Here is a 14,158-nt window from a genome sequence, read left to right as displayed (position 1 = left end):
TAGCCTCGCACTACTGATGCCGCAGGACTTGACACAATGAGTGATGAACCGGTCTGCGGTATCTGCCCCCCTAGGAGGTCTCGAAGGTAACGGTCCTGCGCCTGATTAGGGGCATATACATTGCACAGCGCGATGTGGCGGCGCCCAACTTCTACCTCCACGCGAAGAAATCTTCCATCGCCACCTCGGTAGGGTCTGCCGCCCCCCTGCCTGATGCCAGCCCTGCACAAGATTGACACTCCCGCTGTCTTGGTGTCAACTGCAGCCCAAAACTGAAGCGGATATTTAGGGTGAGCCATGCGCACAGCATCAGCCTGCATGAGGTGTGTTTCTTGGAGAAATATGATGTCAGGGTGTTGCCGTAGGAGATATTGCCAAACCTGCTTACGCTTATTAGGTGAGTTAAGGCCCTTCACGTTAAGCGTCAGGACCTTCAAAGGACTAGGAGCATTTACTGCCATATCTGATTCTGATCGCCACCCGGCCACAATCGCACAGCACACATCCCGCGTATCTCACGCGCACTACAGCCACGCAACCGCATCACCCCACCCCAGCCCATCAACCGACGTCTCCACCCCGCACCCTCCAGGAAAGAGAGAGAAGAGAGAGCGTAGAATAGTAGGAAACAGGAAAAGTAAAGAAAAGGAGAAAAAGCAAAGAGCAGCCAGAGAGGCCACTCAGCAATAAACAACAACTGCGGCCAACAGGGCCTCACTGTACTGTCCCCGGTACAGAGCATCCTACACCCACAGGTTTGGACGCTCTCTTGGATGTAACTCCCTGAGGGACAGTCAAAGAGGGGGGGTCGTGACAGTCTTAGAAATTCTGTATTCAAGGAGCTCCCACGTGCACCCCGCCCTGCACATCAGGAGCCAGGGTGTAATGTGAGACGACACGAAGCCCAGGCATAGGGCCCCCCAGTACTAGGAAAAGTGGAGCGCTAACATGCCGCAAGTCAAGGTGTCGGGGAGCGCTCACCATGGTCCTCTTTGTCCCCCTCAAGGGATCGAATATGAGCAATGATATCCTGCTTGGCCTGTGAGGGCGATTGCTCAACGTTGGACGGCGGGCGGTGCTGTCGGCGCACAGTAGTCCACAAGGGCGCTGCGGCCTTCCTCTCCCGCTTATGAGACGGTGTCGGGCTCGCTGGCGGAGTCGTCTGCAGTCGGATGAGTTGCGTCGCTTCTGTGTAGGTCCGTATGACCCCATTGATACGCAATGCCCATACTGCGCAGTTTCTCAGTCACCGGCCGGAACGCTCGTCTCCTCTTCAGGGTGTTGGGCGCCAGGTCCTGGAAAATCTGGATTTTGTGGCCTCTGTATCGGAGGGCCGGCTTATCCCGCGCGGCTTTCCAGATTGTCTCTTTCTCGGTGAAGAAATGGACCCGCGTTAGTATGTCTGGAAAGAGTCCCGAACTGCCCGCCGGAGCAGACACTCGGTGCGCCCGATCCAGTGCCGGTGGAGAAGCCTTTTCGTCCCCCCAGATCTCATGGAGGAGCTGCGTCACGTATCCCATGGCGTCTTCCCCCTCTTCCCCAAGAGGAATTCCCCGGATACGGAGGTTGTTGCGGCGACACCTGTTCTCCAAGTCCTACTGCTTCACTTGGAGCTCAATGTTCTGCTCCTCGAGGGTCGCCAGGCGCTGCCATAGGTGTTCCTGATCCTCTGAGCGCGCATCCATCATTCGCTCCAACCCGTCTACACGGTCTCCAAGCTCCGTGACCTCCTTCCGCAGCTCCTTCACACACGTGTGCACTTCAGTCCGCAGCGATCCAATCTCCATTTTCAATTCGGACATGAAGGTGGACATGAATGCCTGAGTGGCCGGCGGGGACTCCTCAGCAGCTCGCGATGACCCTTCCCCGCCAGCTGTCACCCCAGTCTTTCCCCACATCGCTACGACAGTGTTGTCCTTGGGGGCTGCTGACGAGTCAGCATTGCTCCCTTTGTTGGAGCGCGTCATTGCTAATGACAACCGCCTGAAGCCAAGGGCCACAGGCACTCCTTGCTGCGTCGTAGATGCCAAATTAGGGTATAGAGGGCCGTGCAGAGGTCGAAGCTAGGGTCCGGTTCAGCTCCCGCGCCTCCCACCACACACCAGTCCAACAATTCCTCCCCTCCACCCGCAGTGCCCCAGCCTACAACACAGGGACACTAGCGTCACTGCCAGAGCCCGGAGGGAGTGAGGCCAGAGTGGGAGGTCCGGCCAGTGACCACCCATAGAAGGAAAGAGCACCAGCCGTACCCCTCACAAGTGCGTCCAGGTCGAGGTCGGCACCCTCCCGTGTCTGTTTACAAAGAACTCACAGTTATGCCCTAAGGGACCTCTCCAGAAACCTCCTCCAGCACCCTACTGCCCAGCCGCCCGCCAAGAGGGTCAGGGTGTCGCAAAAATGAGGTTAGGCACAGTCTACGATCAAATGTCCACTTAACCCTGAGGCCCTTGTTCCAGCCGCCAAATTGCCCCAGGTAGTCCCACACAGTCAATGGAAGAGGGCGATTTGCACTGTCCACCACCCCTCAGCACCCAGGGGCCACTCTTCTTACCTGGAACGGCCGTCACAGTACCTGCCCACACCCATGGCTGGTGGCGCCTTGGAGGTCCAGTCTCTGCAGCAGCAGGTGTCCGCCGGCTCAGGCCTCTCCACCACTGAGTGGGGCCCCCAGGGAGCCGCACTCGCCACAGGCCGCGCAAGAGCCCGTAGGTCGATGGTCGCCCGCCACGGGGGGAGTCGTCCAGCTCGGGCCACCACTCGCAGGGACCCCGCTCCTCAAACCCCCGAGCGGTTCCCTCGCTGGTTCCACTGCAGGCCGCGCTCCACTCCGCACTACAGACCCTCTCACCAGTCGGAGGAAGAGTGCCGTCCGCTTTACAGGAGCCCTCTGGCGCCCAGGCCCGCACCTCCGAGACTCAAAATGGCGGGTCACAGCTTCCACTCCTCACCAGGGTAACGCATTCCCATCCATCCAGCTGACCCCGCAGCTTCACAAGCACAAGGACGGGGGGCGGGCGGGCCACGCTCTCGCTTTCACTCCGCTTACCGGTCTGCGCCTCACACCCCGCCAGCCGACTCCTCTCAGGCTCGTGTCCCTGACAATGGGGCAGCGGGGTCGTTTACCATCCCTGCAACCGGCGACTCTCCGCGCCGCCTGGCACAACCCCCAGTGGGCAGCAGGGGTTCAGGCGCGCAGATATCACAGGGTCCCTCAAACGGCTAAGCTGCCGTCACCAGGCCATACTTCCAGGCCCCGGGTGGTCAAAATGGTGGACTGCAGTGCCTCCGTCTCCCTCGTCTGCCAGCCGCTCCACGTGGGGGAGTCTCTCCTCAGGTGCTGCTCCCAAGACGGCCCCACCAGCACTGCTCCGATGCCTCCTTTACCCGCTGCGAGAGGGGGGGAAAGACAGCCGCTCCGCCCCACGCCGCCCGGAGGACACCGCCGGCCAGGATGTCTGCGGTCTCAGCCGTCCCCCGCCGCCAAACACCGTCACTTTGGGGCAGAAATCAGCAGGTCCTCGCGGGGGCTCCGGCAGGGGCCCCCCTCAGCACCAGAGCCCCACCGTCACTGGAATCCCGGGCACAGCACCCGCCAAGAGATGCGGCCTCATCGGATCTCACCGGCAGCCAGAGGGCAGCGCAAGCCGCAGGCGGGAGAAAATGGCGAGCTCCGCTAAGGACCTCCAGGCAGCCCCAGCCAGCTAGTCACTGCCGTGCAGGAGGGGCCAGGACTCCTCTCACCCCGCAGTCGAGTCGTCGCTATGGGTAGTCTCTCGCCTGAAGAGCACTTCGGTGCCTGGAGGGCCACCTACTCGCCGCCTGCGCCGTAATCAAAGCCCCAGGGCACAGGGCTCAAGATGGCGGCCACTCTGACTGGACGGCCGTGCTGTCGCCGCTAAACGTCCCCTGGAGCCTCCCGGGGTCCCAGGCACCTCGTCCCCTGTAGCGCCGAAGTCAGCAGGTCCTCGACACTTCCCGGGTGGCAGGTAAGTGCCCTGGCTCAGCATTAATCGCCTATAACAGCGGCGTGCAGCGGGAGCTCCTCCGGAGCACGTCTCACCGCATTGCCGCCTTGGCCACGCCCCCCCATCTGTTTGTTTTATTGAGGTTCAAGTATAACATGCTCCCATGGTTATTATCATTCCCGAAAGGTTTTTCTAAAGAAGGGGCTTTGGGGCCTTGTCCCTGTGATAACTTTTCCGAGCAGAATACCTTACATATGTTTTTTTTCTGCGACTTTTATGTTTCATTACGTAAGAAATTTATTTTGCCATTGTTAAGGGGCTGTAACTTTGAGCAAGTTAGACCACCGATGGCCTACTTGCAAATGCTTGGGTCCTCAGTGGTGTGCTTTGGGGTAGCTAGTTACATTACAGGGGCCATTTGGCGAAGAAACAAAGTACAGCTACAATTGTAACCGTCCTCTACCTTTTTTATCTGTTGTGATTTTTAAATAGACAATTTGTGGTGTGACGATTTAACTGATGAATTATTGGATTTTAAATGGAGTACTCAAAAGGTGACAACTTTTTAACTTGCATATTTGTACACCAAGTGTTCCTTATTGATGGTGCTATGTAATTTATTTGGTTTACGCCTTATTGACAGTATTTGTTTTATTTGTAATATGTTATTAATATTATTCGTTGTTTGTAATGTGATTGTTTACATCATGAAATATTGTCCTGTGCTTTGATGGTTTTAAATTTTAACCGAATAAAGCAAATCTTCGGCATAGAAAATAGACCTATAAAAATACTACTCTGATTTGACATATCTCAAACACAATTTCTATCCCTTAGGTACTACATATCCAATTGGTTTTAGCACACGAACAGAGCTGAACCTCAGGGGGTACTGTTTTTACCAATGTGCACACAGTCAGTTTCTGCTTACCTACGATAAAGTCTGGTATTACATATCATATGCCTTAGGTTTCAAAAGCAAGTCGGCTCCAAGTCTTAGATCAGAAATATTTCTAAGCTTACACTGATAGGAAAGCCCAGACCTTGAATGGCAGGAACATCCCGAAACTTTGAAAAACCTTAAAAGCCTAGAGTCTAGGTACCTCTACTGTTACAGAGAGTGTACATGGCTATGTCTGAGACAGTATTAATTAAATATACCCTTGCACACCAGTTTGTTAGCCGTGTTCATGTTTGGTGCATGCTCCTGGGTGTGCACTTCGTCGTGCACGTTATGAATATGAAACTGCGTGCCCCTAGAATTTAGGAACGTCCCCTGGTAACTGCTTTTGTCCCCTCGGGCTGTAAAGGTTTCAGTCCTTATTTCCCCAGAGGCACGCAGTTTCATACGTCTGAGACAGCACATCATCTATCTATGTGGAGAAGTGTGTCTCACTGGTTAGAGGAGGCAGACCTGGAAGCAGAGGTCAGCCCGGGACCAGGGTTCAATTCCCGGCTCGGCGGGTCTTGAGTCCTAAAAAGTCCATGGACTCGACAATTCTCGCTCCGGTGCCTACTCGATTCACGGGTTCACACTCTGCGACTCTGGGCAATAGCTTGCTTAATCTCCACAACGGCCCCTCGCGGCGGGATGCCTGGCTTTCACCTTGCGAATACCCTGCCGGGGTTATCTCACAGGGGAATACCAGGACGGGTTCCCTAAGCAAGCACTTAGAAACCGCTCGGTGATTTACGCTATATAAATTCCTGTACATTTACATTTACATCAGAGCACAAAGATTACACCCGTCTAGAACAATGACAGCTGAGTTGTTTCTCGGAATACACCGGTACTACCCATCATTGACTTGGACTGCATACCTATCCTGCTGGTTGCAGGGATCTCACTTGCACTGACATTTAAGAGTAAATATGCTTAGGTGTTCGCAAATTTTGCCACCTGTGTAGCGATAGAAATAACAGTTCTTTGATGGTCTTCCTTAAAGTAGTAATGGAATTCCTCAGGTTAGACAGATGGTGTTACATCCCACATAAGACAAATACCTCCTATCCATTCTGAAAAATAGGATGGGTTTCTCTGGTCGGGTGTTACAATGGTTCTCGTCCTTCCTCTACCACAGATCACAAAGAGTCAAGACAGGCCTCTCCAGTTCTCATGGGTGTCCCCCAAGGAACAGCCCTGTCTCCTATGCTCTTCAACCTTTTCTTGGAACCATTAGCTTATTCTCTAAATTCCATGAACATTCTTTTCCATATGTATGCGGATGATACGCAACTTTATCTGAAAATCTCATCTCCGGATGACATCTCACTTAACTCTACCCTTATGTCTACGCAAAATTGGTTAACGGCGAACCATCTCCTGCTCAATACCTCCAAAACTGAATTCCTTCTTATCTCGCCTCCAAATCACATGCCCAAACTAGACCTTTGGTTAAATCACCACACTGCTTTCAACTGCACCCTCTCATCATAGACTCTGCCAAATCCCTCGCAATTACCCTGGACAATCACTTGAATATGAAAAATCACATCAGCAATTAATGAGGACACTTAGAAACATCCAACCATTCCTTCCACAATCCGACTTCAAGCAGGTGGTCCAAGCGCTAGTCTTGCAGAGGCTTGACTAAGGCAGCGCTACTCTCTGTGGCCTTCCCAAATACACTCTGGCTCCACTGAGGGCATCACTGAACGCTGCGGCAAAGCTCTGCATCGCAATACTCCGAGATACCTAGCGCAAAAGCTTGAATTATCATGTGGTGGTAGAGCCTCAAGAAGCGCTAACACTTTCCTCCTGAAACCACTCATACTTAGCAAAAAAGAGAACTTGTCACCGAGCCTTCTCCGGCGCTGACCCAAACATATGGAACTGTCTCTTCCACCAGAAATTTGCAGAATCTCCTCAACGGTTGCTTTCAAACTGGAAGCCAAAAGAGTCCTAATGAATACATTTTTACCATAATTGGGCTAGGTTTCTCCTGCTCGAAGCCAGTGATCCTACATTCACTGTACAAACATTTGATGCTGTTCTTCCTTACCGCATAGTGTGCCTTCCTGCGTAGCCTGCTATATACCTGTTTATTGTATTACTCATCCTGTTTCATCTGCCTTGTAATTATGTGATTATTCCTTGCTTGTTTTTTTTGTATTTTTACTCGATGTCCTCATTGCTCTTATGTCCTTCCTTCCATCATTTTTGTAAAGCGATCTGATATCCTTCAGGATCTTGTTCGAAATAAATAAAATCCCTCAATGTATATAAAAAAAGATACAGACTAATGCTACAAACAGCCTGTAGAATGGGGTCTACATAATCTGTAGTTCAGGACCAATGTTGGATCGGTAAAATACTGTCATTATGTTGCATGGTGAGCTGTTCTCAGGACACCCCGCGCCGCACGGCCCCCAGCTGTGTGTGTGCCCCCTCGTGTGCCAGCTGCTGCTCGCAGCCTCGTTCTGCCGTTCTGCCTGCCTCCCTAGCTGCCGCCTCACTGTACTGTCCCCCAGCTGTTTCGCTTTAATTTTCAGTTAAACTTGTAGTATTTTGTGCTTCTTTTCTGTTTAAAATTGTTGTAGTGTGTGCTTATTCCCGTTCTGCCGCCTGCCCCGCTCTCCGCTTCCCGCCGCCGTCCTCGCGGCCACGCCCCCTTTCCGTGTCCTCCCCGCTCCCGCCTCCCAGCTGCTCCTCCCTCCCACTTAGCCTTAAATGGCGACCGCGCGGACGCGCAGCGGTCACGCGCAGCGGGTGCGCCGATTGTGGGCCGAAGGCGCGCCGAAGGCAAGCCCGTCTGCGCCTGGACCGCGCCCAGTGCCAGGACCCTTGGCCCCCGCCGATGCAAGACGACCCGACGGACCTACGACAACGCCGCCCTCAACGCACTCAATGCCGGCCGGAACCCCACTTGCTGCCGGGCCACCCCGAAACGCACCCACGGACCCTTCACCTGCCAATCCTGCAAGTTCTCCTGCACCCGGACCTGCACCGCACCTGCCAAGCCGAGCACAAGCAGCAACCACCTGAAGTGCATCCTACTCAACACCCGCTCCGTCCACAGACACGCCGTGGAACTCTGGAACCTCCTCGACACAACATCACCAGACATCGCCTTCCTCACGGAAACCTGGATGAACGCCTCCTCAGCCCCCGACATCGCCATCCCGGACTGGTACAAGATCATCAGGAGGGACCACGTCAACCAGACCGGAGGAGGCATCGCCATCATCCACAAGAACACCATCCGCATCACGACAGACTCAAATGACACCTTCGCCGCCGCCGAGCACCTCCACTTCCAGATACACACCGGCCCAAAGACGACCCTCAGAGGCACCCTCGTCTACAGACCCCCGGGACCACGCACACAATTCAGCGAAGACATCACGGACTTCATCAGCCCGCACGCCCTCCCCTCCGCCGACTACATCCTCCTAGGGGACCTCAACTTCTACCTGGAGAACAACAAGGACCGCAACACCGCCGCCCTGCTGGACAACCTCGCCAACCTCGGACTCAAGCAACTGGTCAACACCCCCACCCACTACGCCGGCCACACGCTTGATCCCGTCTTCTCATCCAGCAAGCACATCACCTTCAGCCACTCCACCGGACTCCACTGGACTGACCACAGCTGCGTCCACATCAGCTTCAGAAGAACCACGGCCCACCACCACCCGCAACAGGTCCCTCACAGAAGCTGGAGCAAGATCACCGCCGACCAGCTCACCACCTCCCTCAGCCAGAACCCACCTGCCAGCACAACGGACCCCAACGAAGCAGCCCGCAACTTCACGCAGTGGCTGACCGCCTGCGCCGACGACCTCGCACCACTGAAGAACCCTCCCAGCAGACCCAGAAGCAAGAAGGCCTCAAGGACTCCAAGAAGAACTGCCGCACCCTCGAGAAAGCCTGGCTCCGGGACCAGACCACAGACAACATGACCGCCCTCAAACACGCCACCCGCAAGCACCACCAGCTTATCCGCACCACCAAAAAGAAATCACTGAAGGAACGACTGAACAACAACGCCCACGACAGCAAGGAACTCTTCAGCATCGTCAAGGAGTTCTCCAACCCCAGCACCAGCAACAACGACATCACTCCTTCACAAGATCTCTGCGACTCCCTCGCCTCGTTCTTCCACCGCAAGATCGCCGACATCCACAACAGCTTCGGCGCGCCATCCACGCACCCAACCGTCGAACCAACACCCCCCACCGCCACCCTCCGCACCTGGACCACGGTGACCACTGAAGACACAGCCCGCACGATGAACACCATCCACTCCGGATCACCAACCGACCCCTGCCCCCACCACGTCTTCAACAAGGCCGACTCCACCATCGCACCCCAACTCCGGAACATCATCAACACCTCCTACAACACCGCCACCTTCCCGGAGAGCTGGAAGCACGCCAAGCTCAGCGCCCTACTGAAGAAACCAACAGCGGACCCCACCGACCTCAAGAACTTCCGCCCCATCTCGCTCCTCCCTTTTCCTGCTAAAGTCATCGAGAAGATCGTCAACAGACAGCTTGCCGCCTTCCTCGAGACGAACGGATCCCTCGACCCCTCGCAGTCCGGTTTCAGAGCCAACCACAGCACCGAGACCGCCCTCATCGCAGCCACCGACGACATCCGAGCCCTGCTCGACAACGGGGAAACAGCGCTACTCATCCTCCTGGACCTCTCTGCAGCGTTCGACACTGTCTGCCACCGCACCCTAGTTCAACGCCTCAGCAACATCGGCATCCAAGAGAAGGCACTGGAGTGGATCATCTCGTTCCTCGCCGGAAGAACACAGAGAGTCCGCCTCCCTCCCGTTTCGATCTGAGGCCACCGAAGTCATCTGCGGCGTTCCGCAAGGATCATCACTCAGCCCCACCCTCTTCAACGTCTACATGAGACCTCTTGCAGCCATCGCACGCCAACACAACCTCAACATCATCATCTACGCCGACGACACCCAGCTGATCCTCTCCCTCACCAGAGACCCCGACACCGCCAGAACCAGCCTACACGAAGGGATGCAAGACGTCGCCGAGTGGATGAAGAACAGCCGCCTGAAACTGAACTCAGACAAGACGGAAGTCCTCATCCTGGGATCATCACCCTCCGCCTGGGATGAATCCTGGTGGCCCCCCGCCCTGGGCACCACTCCTAAGCCAACAGACCACGCACGCGACCTGGGCTTCATCCTGGACTCCTCCCTCTCGATGACCAGACAAGTCAACGCCGTCTCCTCATCATGCTTTCACACCCTACGCATGCTCCGCAAGATCTTCCGATGGATCCCGACCGAAACCAGGAAGACGGTCACCCAGGCACTCGTCACCAGCCGACTGGACTACGGAAACACCCTCTATGCCGGCACCACAGCCAAGCTACAGAAAAGACTCCAACGCATCCAGAACGCCTCCGCCCGACTCATCCTGGACATCCCCCGACGCAGCCACATCTCCGGCCACCTGAGGGACCTGCACTGGCTCCCCGTCAACAAGAGGATCACGTTCAGGCTCCTCACCCACGCACACAAGTCTCTCCACGACCTGGGCCCCAAGTACCTCAACGACCGCCTGACCTTCTACACGCCCACCCGCCAGCTACGATCCACTAGCCTCGCCCTCGCCGCCGTACCACGCATCCGAAGAGCCACCACCGGAGGAAGATCCTTCTCCTACCTGGCGGCCAAGACATGGAACTCCCTCCCCATCCACCTTCGGCTGACCCAGGACCATCTCACCTTCAGGAGACAACTCAAGACCTGGCTGTTGGAGCAGTAGCTGACCCCTTCCCCCAAGCGCCTTGAGACCCTTCCGGGTGAGTAGTGCGCTATACAAATGCTATGATTGATTGATTGATTGATTAGGAAACAAGAATTCATAGCCAAATTAATATTGATCAACATAAAAGTAGTTGGGCCACAACACTATCTAAGGGTTCTAAAGTAAAATTGGTTTAAGTCCATGAAATGTCTCAAAACCCCTTCCTCTGACTCAACAAATTTTATAGGTTCATGCCTTTGCACATTAACACAGATTTTATGCCATCCCTAAGTCTTATACTGTAGAGAGCTATTCCAAGTTTCACAGATCTTGGAAACTAATAGTGCTAAATCTGAGGAAGCAGAAACATATCAGGGCCTGAGCTCCAAACTGTAGACAGAAATACAGGGCCAGACTGAGAGCCCAAACGAGCCCTGGCAAATTTTGTAGACCAGCCCTCTCTCTGCATAGTCAGTCTCAGGCATCTCCGTTCGGCTGGCTAAGGCTTGCATTGTCATTGCACTGTGTTGCTGGAATTACTGTGTCCCGGCCAAGCCTTTAGTGAGAGCAGCCACAGTAATTAACAATTGCCCTTCTTAGGTGAAAATCGCCCCCCTGACCTCCAGACCACCGGGGAAAAGCCTGATGCCCGGCATGCCAGTCCGGCCTTGCAGAAATATACAGCTACTGTAATCTAATTCAGACAGCAGAGAAAGCCATTTCTGTTCTAAAAGCAATACTGACCCTTGATGTATCCTTCCAACAGAGGCCCTCAGACTGTCGATTCCCTTACATAAACTCATAGAAAGATGAAAGCTCTGCAGCTTACCAAGTCCTTGCAGCAGGCTGTCGGTATAGTGTGCCACATGGAAACACATTGATGGCTGCAGCTCTGTGCCCGCAGGGAGATCTCTCCGTATCTCTGCCAACAGGCCCTGCTCTGCCATCTCATTCATTAACCCTGGGAAAAGATTAATAAAGAGAAAGGGTGAGACTCATGCAATGATTTCTAGCAGACAGAAATATAGAAAGAAGAGACAAGGTGGGTGGCATAAACTATAAACTTGGACAGCATCCACTAGGTGTCAGGAGGAAGGCCTTGGAAGCATGCTGAGGCTCACATGCTACCCACACCATATGACTCTGGTAGTTAATAGTAAGAAACAAAATAGACATAGTACAGTAAGGCTAATCTGCTTTCACAGGAAGGTGAGGAGACTTGCACAGCCAGATGAACAGCAGTGGGATGAAAGATGAGAAAAATAATGACAACAAGCCTAATGCTATGTACAGCAGAGTTAACAAAGAAGGCGTCAGGGGGCCATAGTGTAGATGCTTCACCAATGGAGGTCAGTGGTGTCTTGACATCAGCTTACCTTGCACAGCAGGAATCTTAATTTACACTCAATGCCAGGTACCTTTTATCAGCGCCAACACATGATGGCCAACGTTTTCCTTCCGTAAGAGCAAAAGCAGAGTGAAAAGATATGGTTCTACATATGGGTCTTCATCCTGTGGACACGGGGGCTTGGCTCTGCAGAACACAGCAATCTAGAAAAGAGGAAGAGAATGGTCAGAAGGCTTTTTGCAGGACAACCCGTTTTCTGTTTGATAGATGGTCTGTACTTTGTCCTATATTGCTACAGCAGTGGTTCTTAACCGAGACGCCTACTGCGAGAGATCACAACTGAAATAATAATAGCATATAAACAGAGTATATACATTAAAACATATCAAATTGAACATTTTAAAATGCTCTGAAAATGTGAAGTTCTTTAAAATTGCCCTGCCTGTGATTTGTGGGAAGCACTGGTATGCGCCTAAAAAAAGAGAGCTTGCATTAGGAGTAGAAACGACAAAGTGATATGCTAGAATCTAGCATATTGCTTGTTTTTTTAGAACTAAAAACACTTTTTGAAAAGCTTCAAACTTTCCATCAGAATCTCTATTTTTGTCTTGTTCATTAATTAAATGTATATTTCTGTATTTATTTTTTTTAAAACAGATTTTATTGGTTGCATGGTAAAAACATATATCGAGTAATGCCCTGAGGACCAGAGACAATCACTAGAAGCAAGTTACCAATCACATATTACATGCAATCATTTTCATAGATAAGCAAACAATTGTATAAAACAGTAAAGAAATGGGGAAGCGCAACACCTGCCCCCCGCCCACCCACAACCCCCCCACCCCCGCGCGCACCGCTGCCTGCTCCGCCTGTGCTGTGCTGGAAACATATTACACTTGCCAACTTGCCATAGTGTCTATATACATCTCAGGCTGTCGGGCTATCGAGGGGGCTGAAATACATCATCCTCAGGCGGTGGTTCCAAGTCCAGACCCCGAAAGTCCGCCCACCTCTTCCATATCTTGTAGTGCTTTCGAGGGCAACCCCATGCCACATATACTGGCTGTTCCAGGCCCATACTAAAGTCCATCCCATTCTTCCAAGCTACAAGTGATGGGGCTCGGGGCGCCTTCCATGATCTTGCAATGTCCTTTTTGGCCAGGGTGAGCCCCAACAATAATAGATGACGCCTATACCGATTGCCCCCCACTCCAGCCAGTACATGTAGAAGCGCCAGCTTGGGATCCTTCTGAAGCACCCAGGCCAGGGCCTCATTCAAACATTTGAAAACCCCATCCCAGAACTTCCTTATGACCCTGCAGTCCCATACTGTGTGCAGCAGCGTACCCTCCTCCGATCCACACCTAATGCACTCCGGGGATGCTATCAAGCCCGCCCTCCACAAGCGCTGCCTAGTGTAATACACACGATGAAGGTACCTGAATTGTATTAGTCACAGGCGCGTGGAAATAGCCGCTCCCCTGGGTCCCTCCAGTGCCTCCACCCAGTCCTCCTCATCTAGTTCCCCAATATCCCGCTCCCACGCTATCCTAAGCTGTGCAAGGTCCGTGGAGCAATGCCGCACTACGGTTTGATAGATGCGAGATATCTTCTTGTCAGGTAGCTCTCCCATAAAGATCTTGGCCTCGAGGGGACTGAATTCCGGTAGGTCCTCCACCCCTGAAGGTATGGCGTAAGTGCATGCCGAAACTGGAGGTATTTGTAGAACTGGGTACGTGGCATCTCGAATTCCTCCCGTAGAGTATCAAAGGACTTGAGAACACACCCCGACATAACATCGCCTAGTTTCGAGATACCTATCGCATCCCAACCTCGGAAGCCCACCAGGGCAGCGAGCTGAGGCAACCTACCATTCTGCCACAATGGGGTCTCTAACGTTAGGACATTCCACCATCCCATCCTACGCAGGGCTTGTCGCCATATATGAAAGACCACCTTTGTGGTGGGCGGCAGGGACTTCCGGAGGGATGCCGAGTAAAGAAGCGTATGTAAGGAGGCTGCGCCCATCAGGGCTCGCTCCACTGCATATGCGGGATCGCTCCTGCCCGCATACCACCATTCGTTTAGAACCAGGAGGTGGGACGCCTGGTAGTAG

The 14,158-nt window shown here is 53.4% G+C and overlaps 1 protein-coding gene across 2 annotated transcripts in view; it reads right to left on the bottom strand.

Moving 5' to 3' along the window:
- DNAAF8 (dynein axonemal assembly factor 8) overlaps positions 1-14,158 on the bottom strand; it is a 1,081,381-nt gene that overhangs the window by 509,308 nt on the left and 557,915 nt on the right. For both annotated transcript variants that reach the window (XM_078663036.1, XM_078663037.1), the window contains 2 exons: positions 12,110-12,242; positions 11,521-11,652 (listed from right to left, as the gene is read on the bottom strand). In XM_078663036.1, the coding sequence (XP_078519162.1) occupies positions 11,521-11,652; positions 12,110-12,242 (265 nt within the window). The remainder of the gene's footprint in view (positions 1-11,520; positions 11,653-12,109; positions 12,243-14,158) is intronic.

The sequence above is a fragment of the Lissotriton helveticus genome, chromosome 10 (assembly GCF_964261635.1).
Source record: "Lissotriton helveticus chromosome 10, aLisHel1.1, whole genome shotgun sequence".
NCBI classification, from domain to species: Eukaryota; Metazoa; Chordata; class Amphibia; order Caudata; family Salamandridae; genus Lissotriton; species Lissotriton helveticus.
The sequence above is the reverse complement of the archived record's forward strand: the minus strand, read 5'-3'. Positions and strand labels throughout refer to the sequence as shown.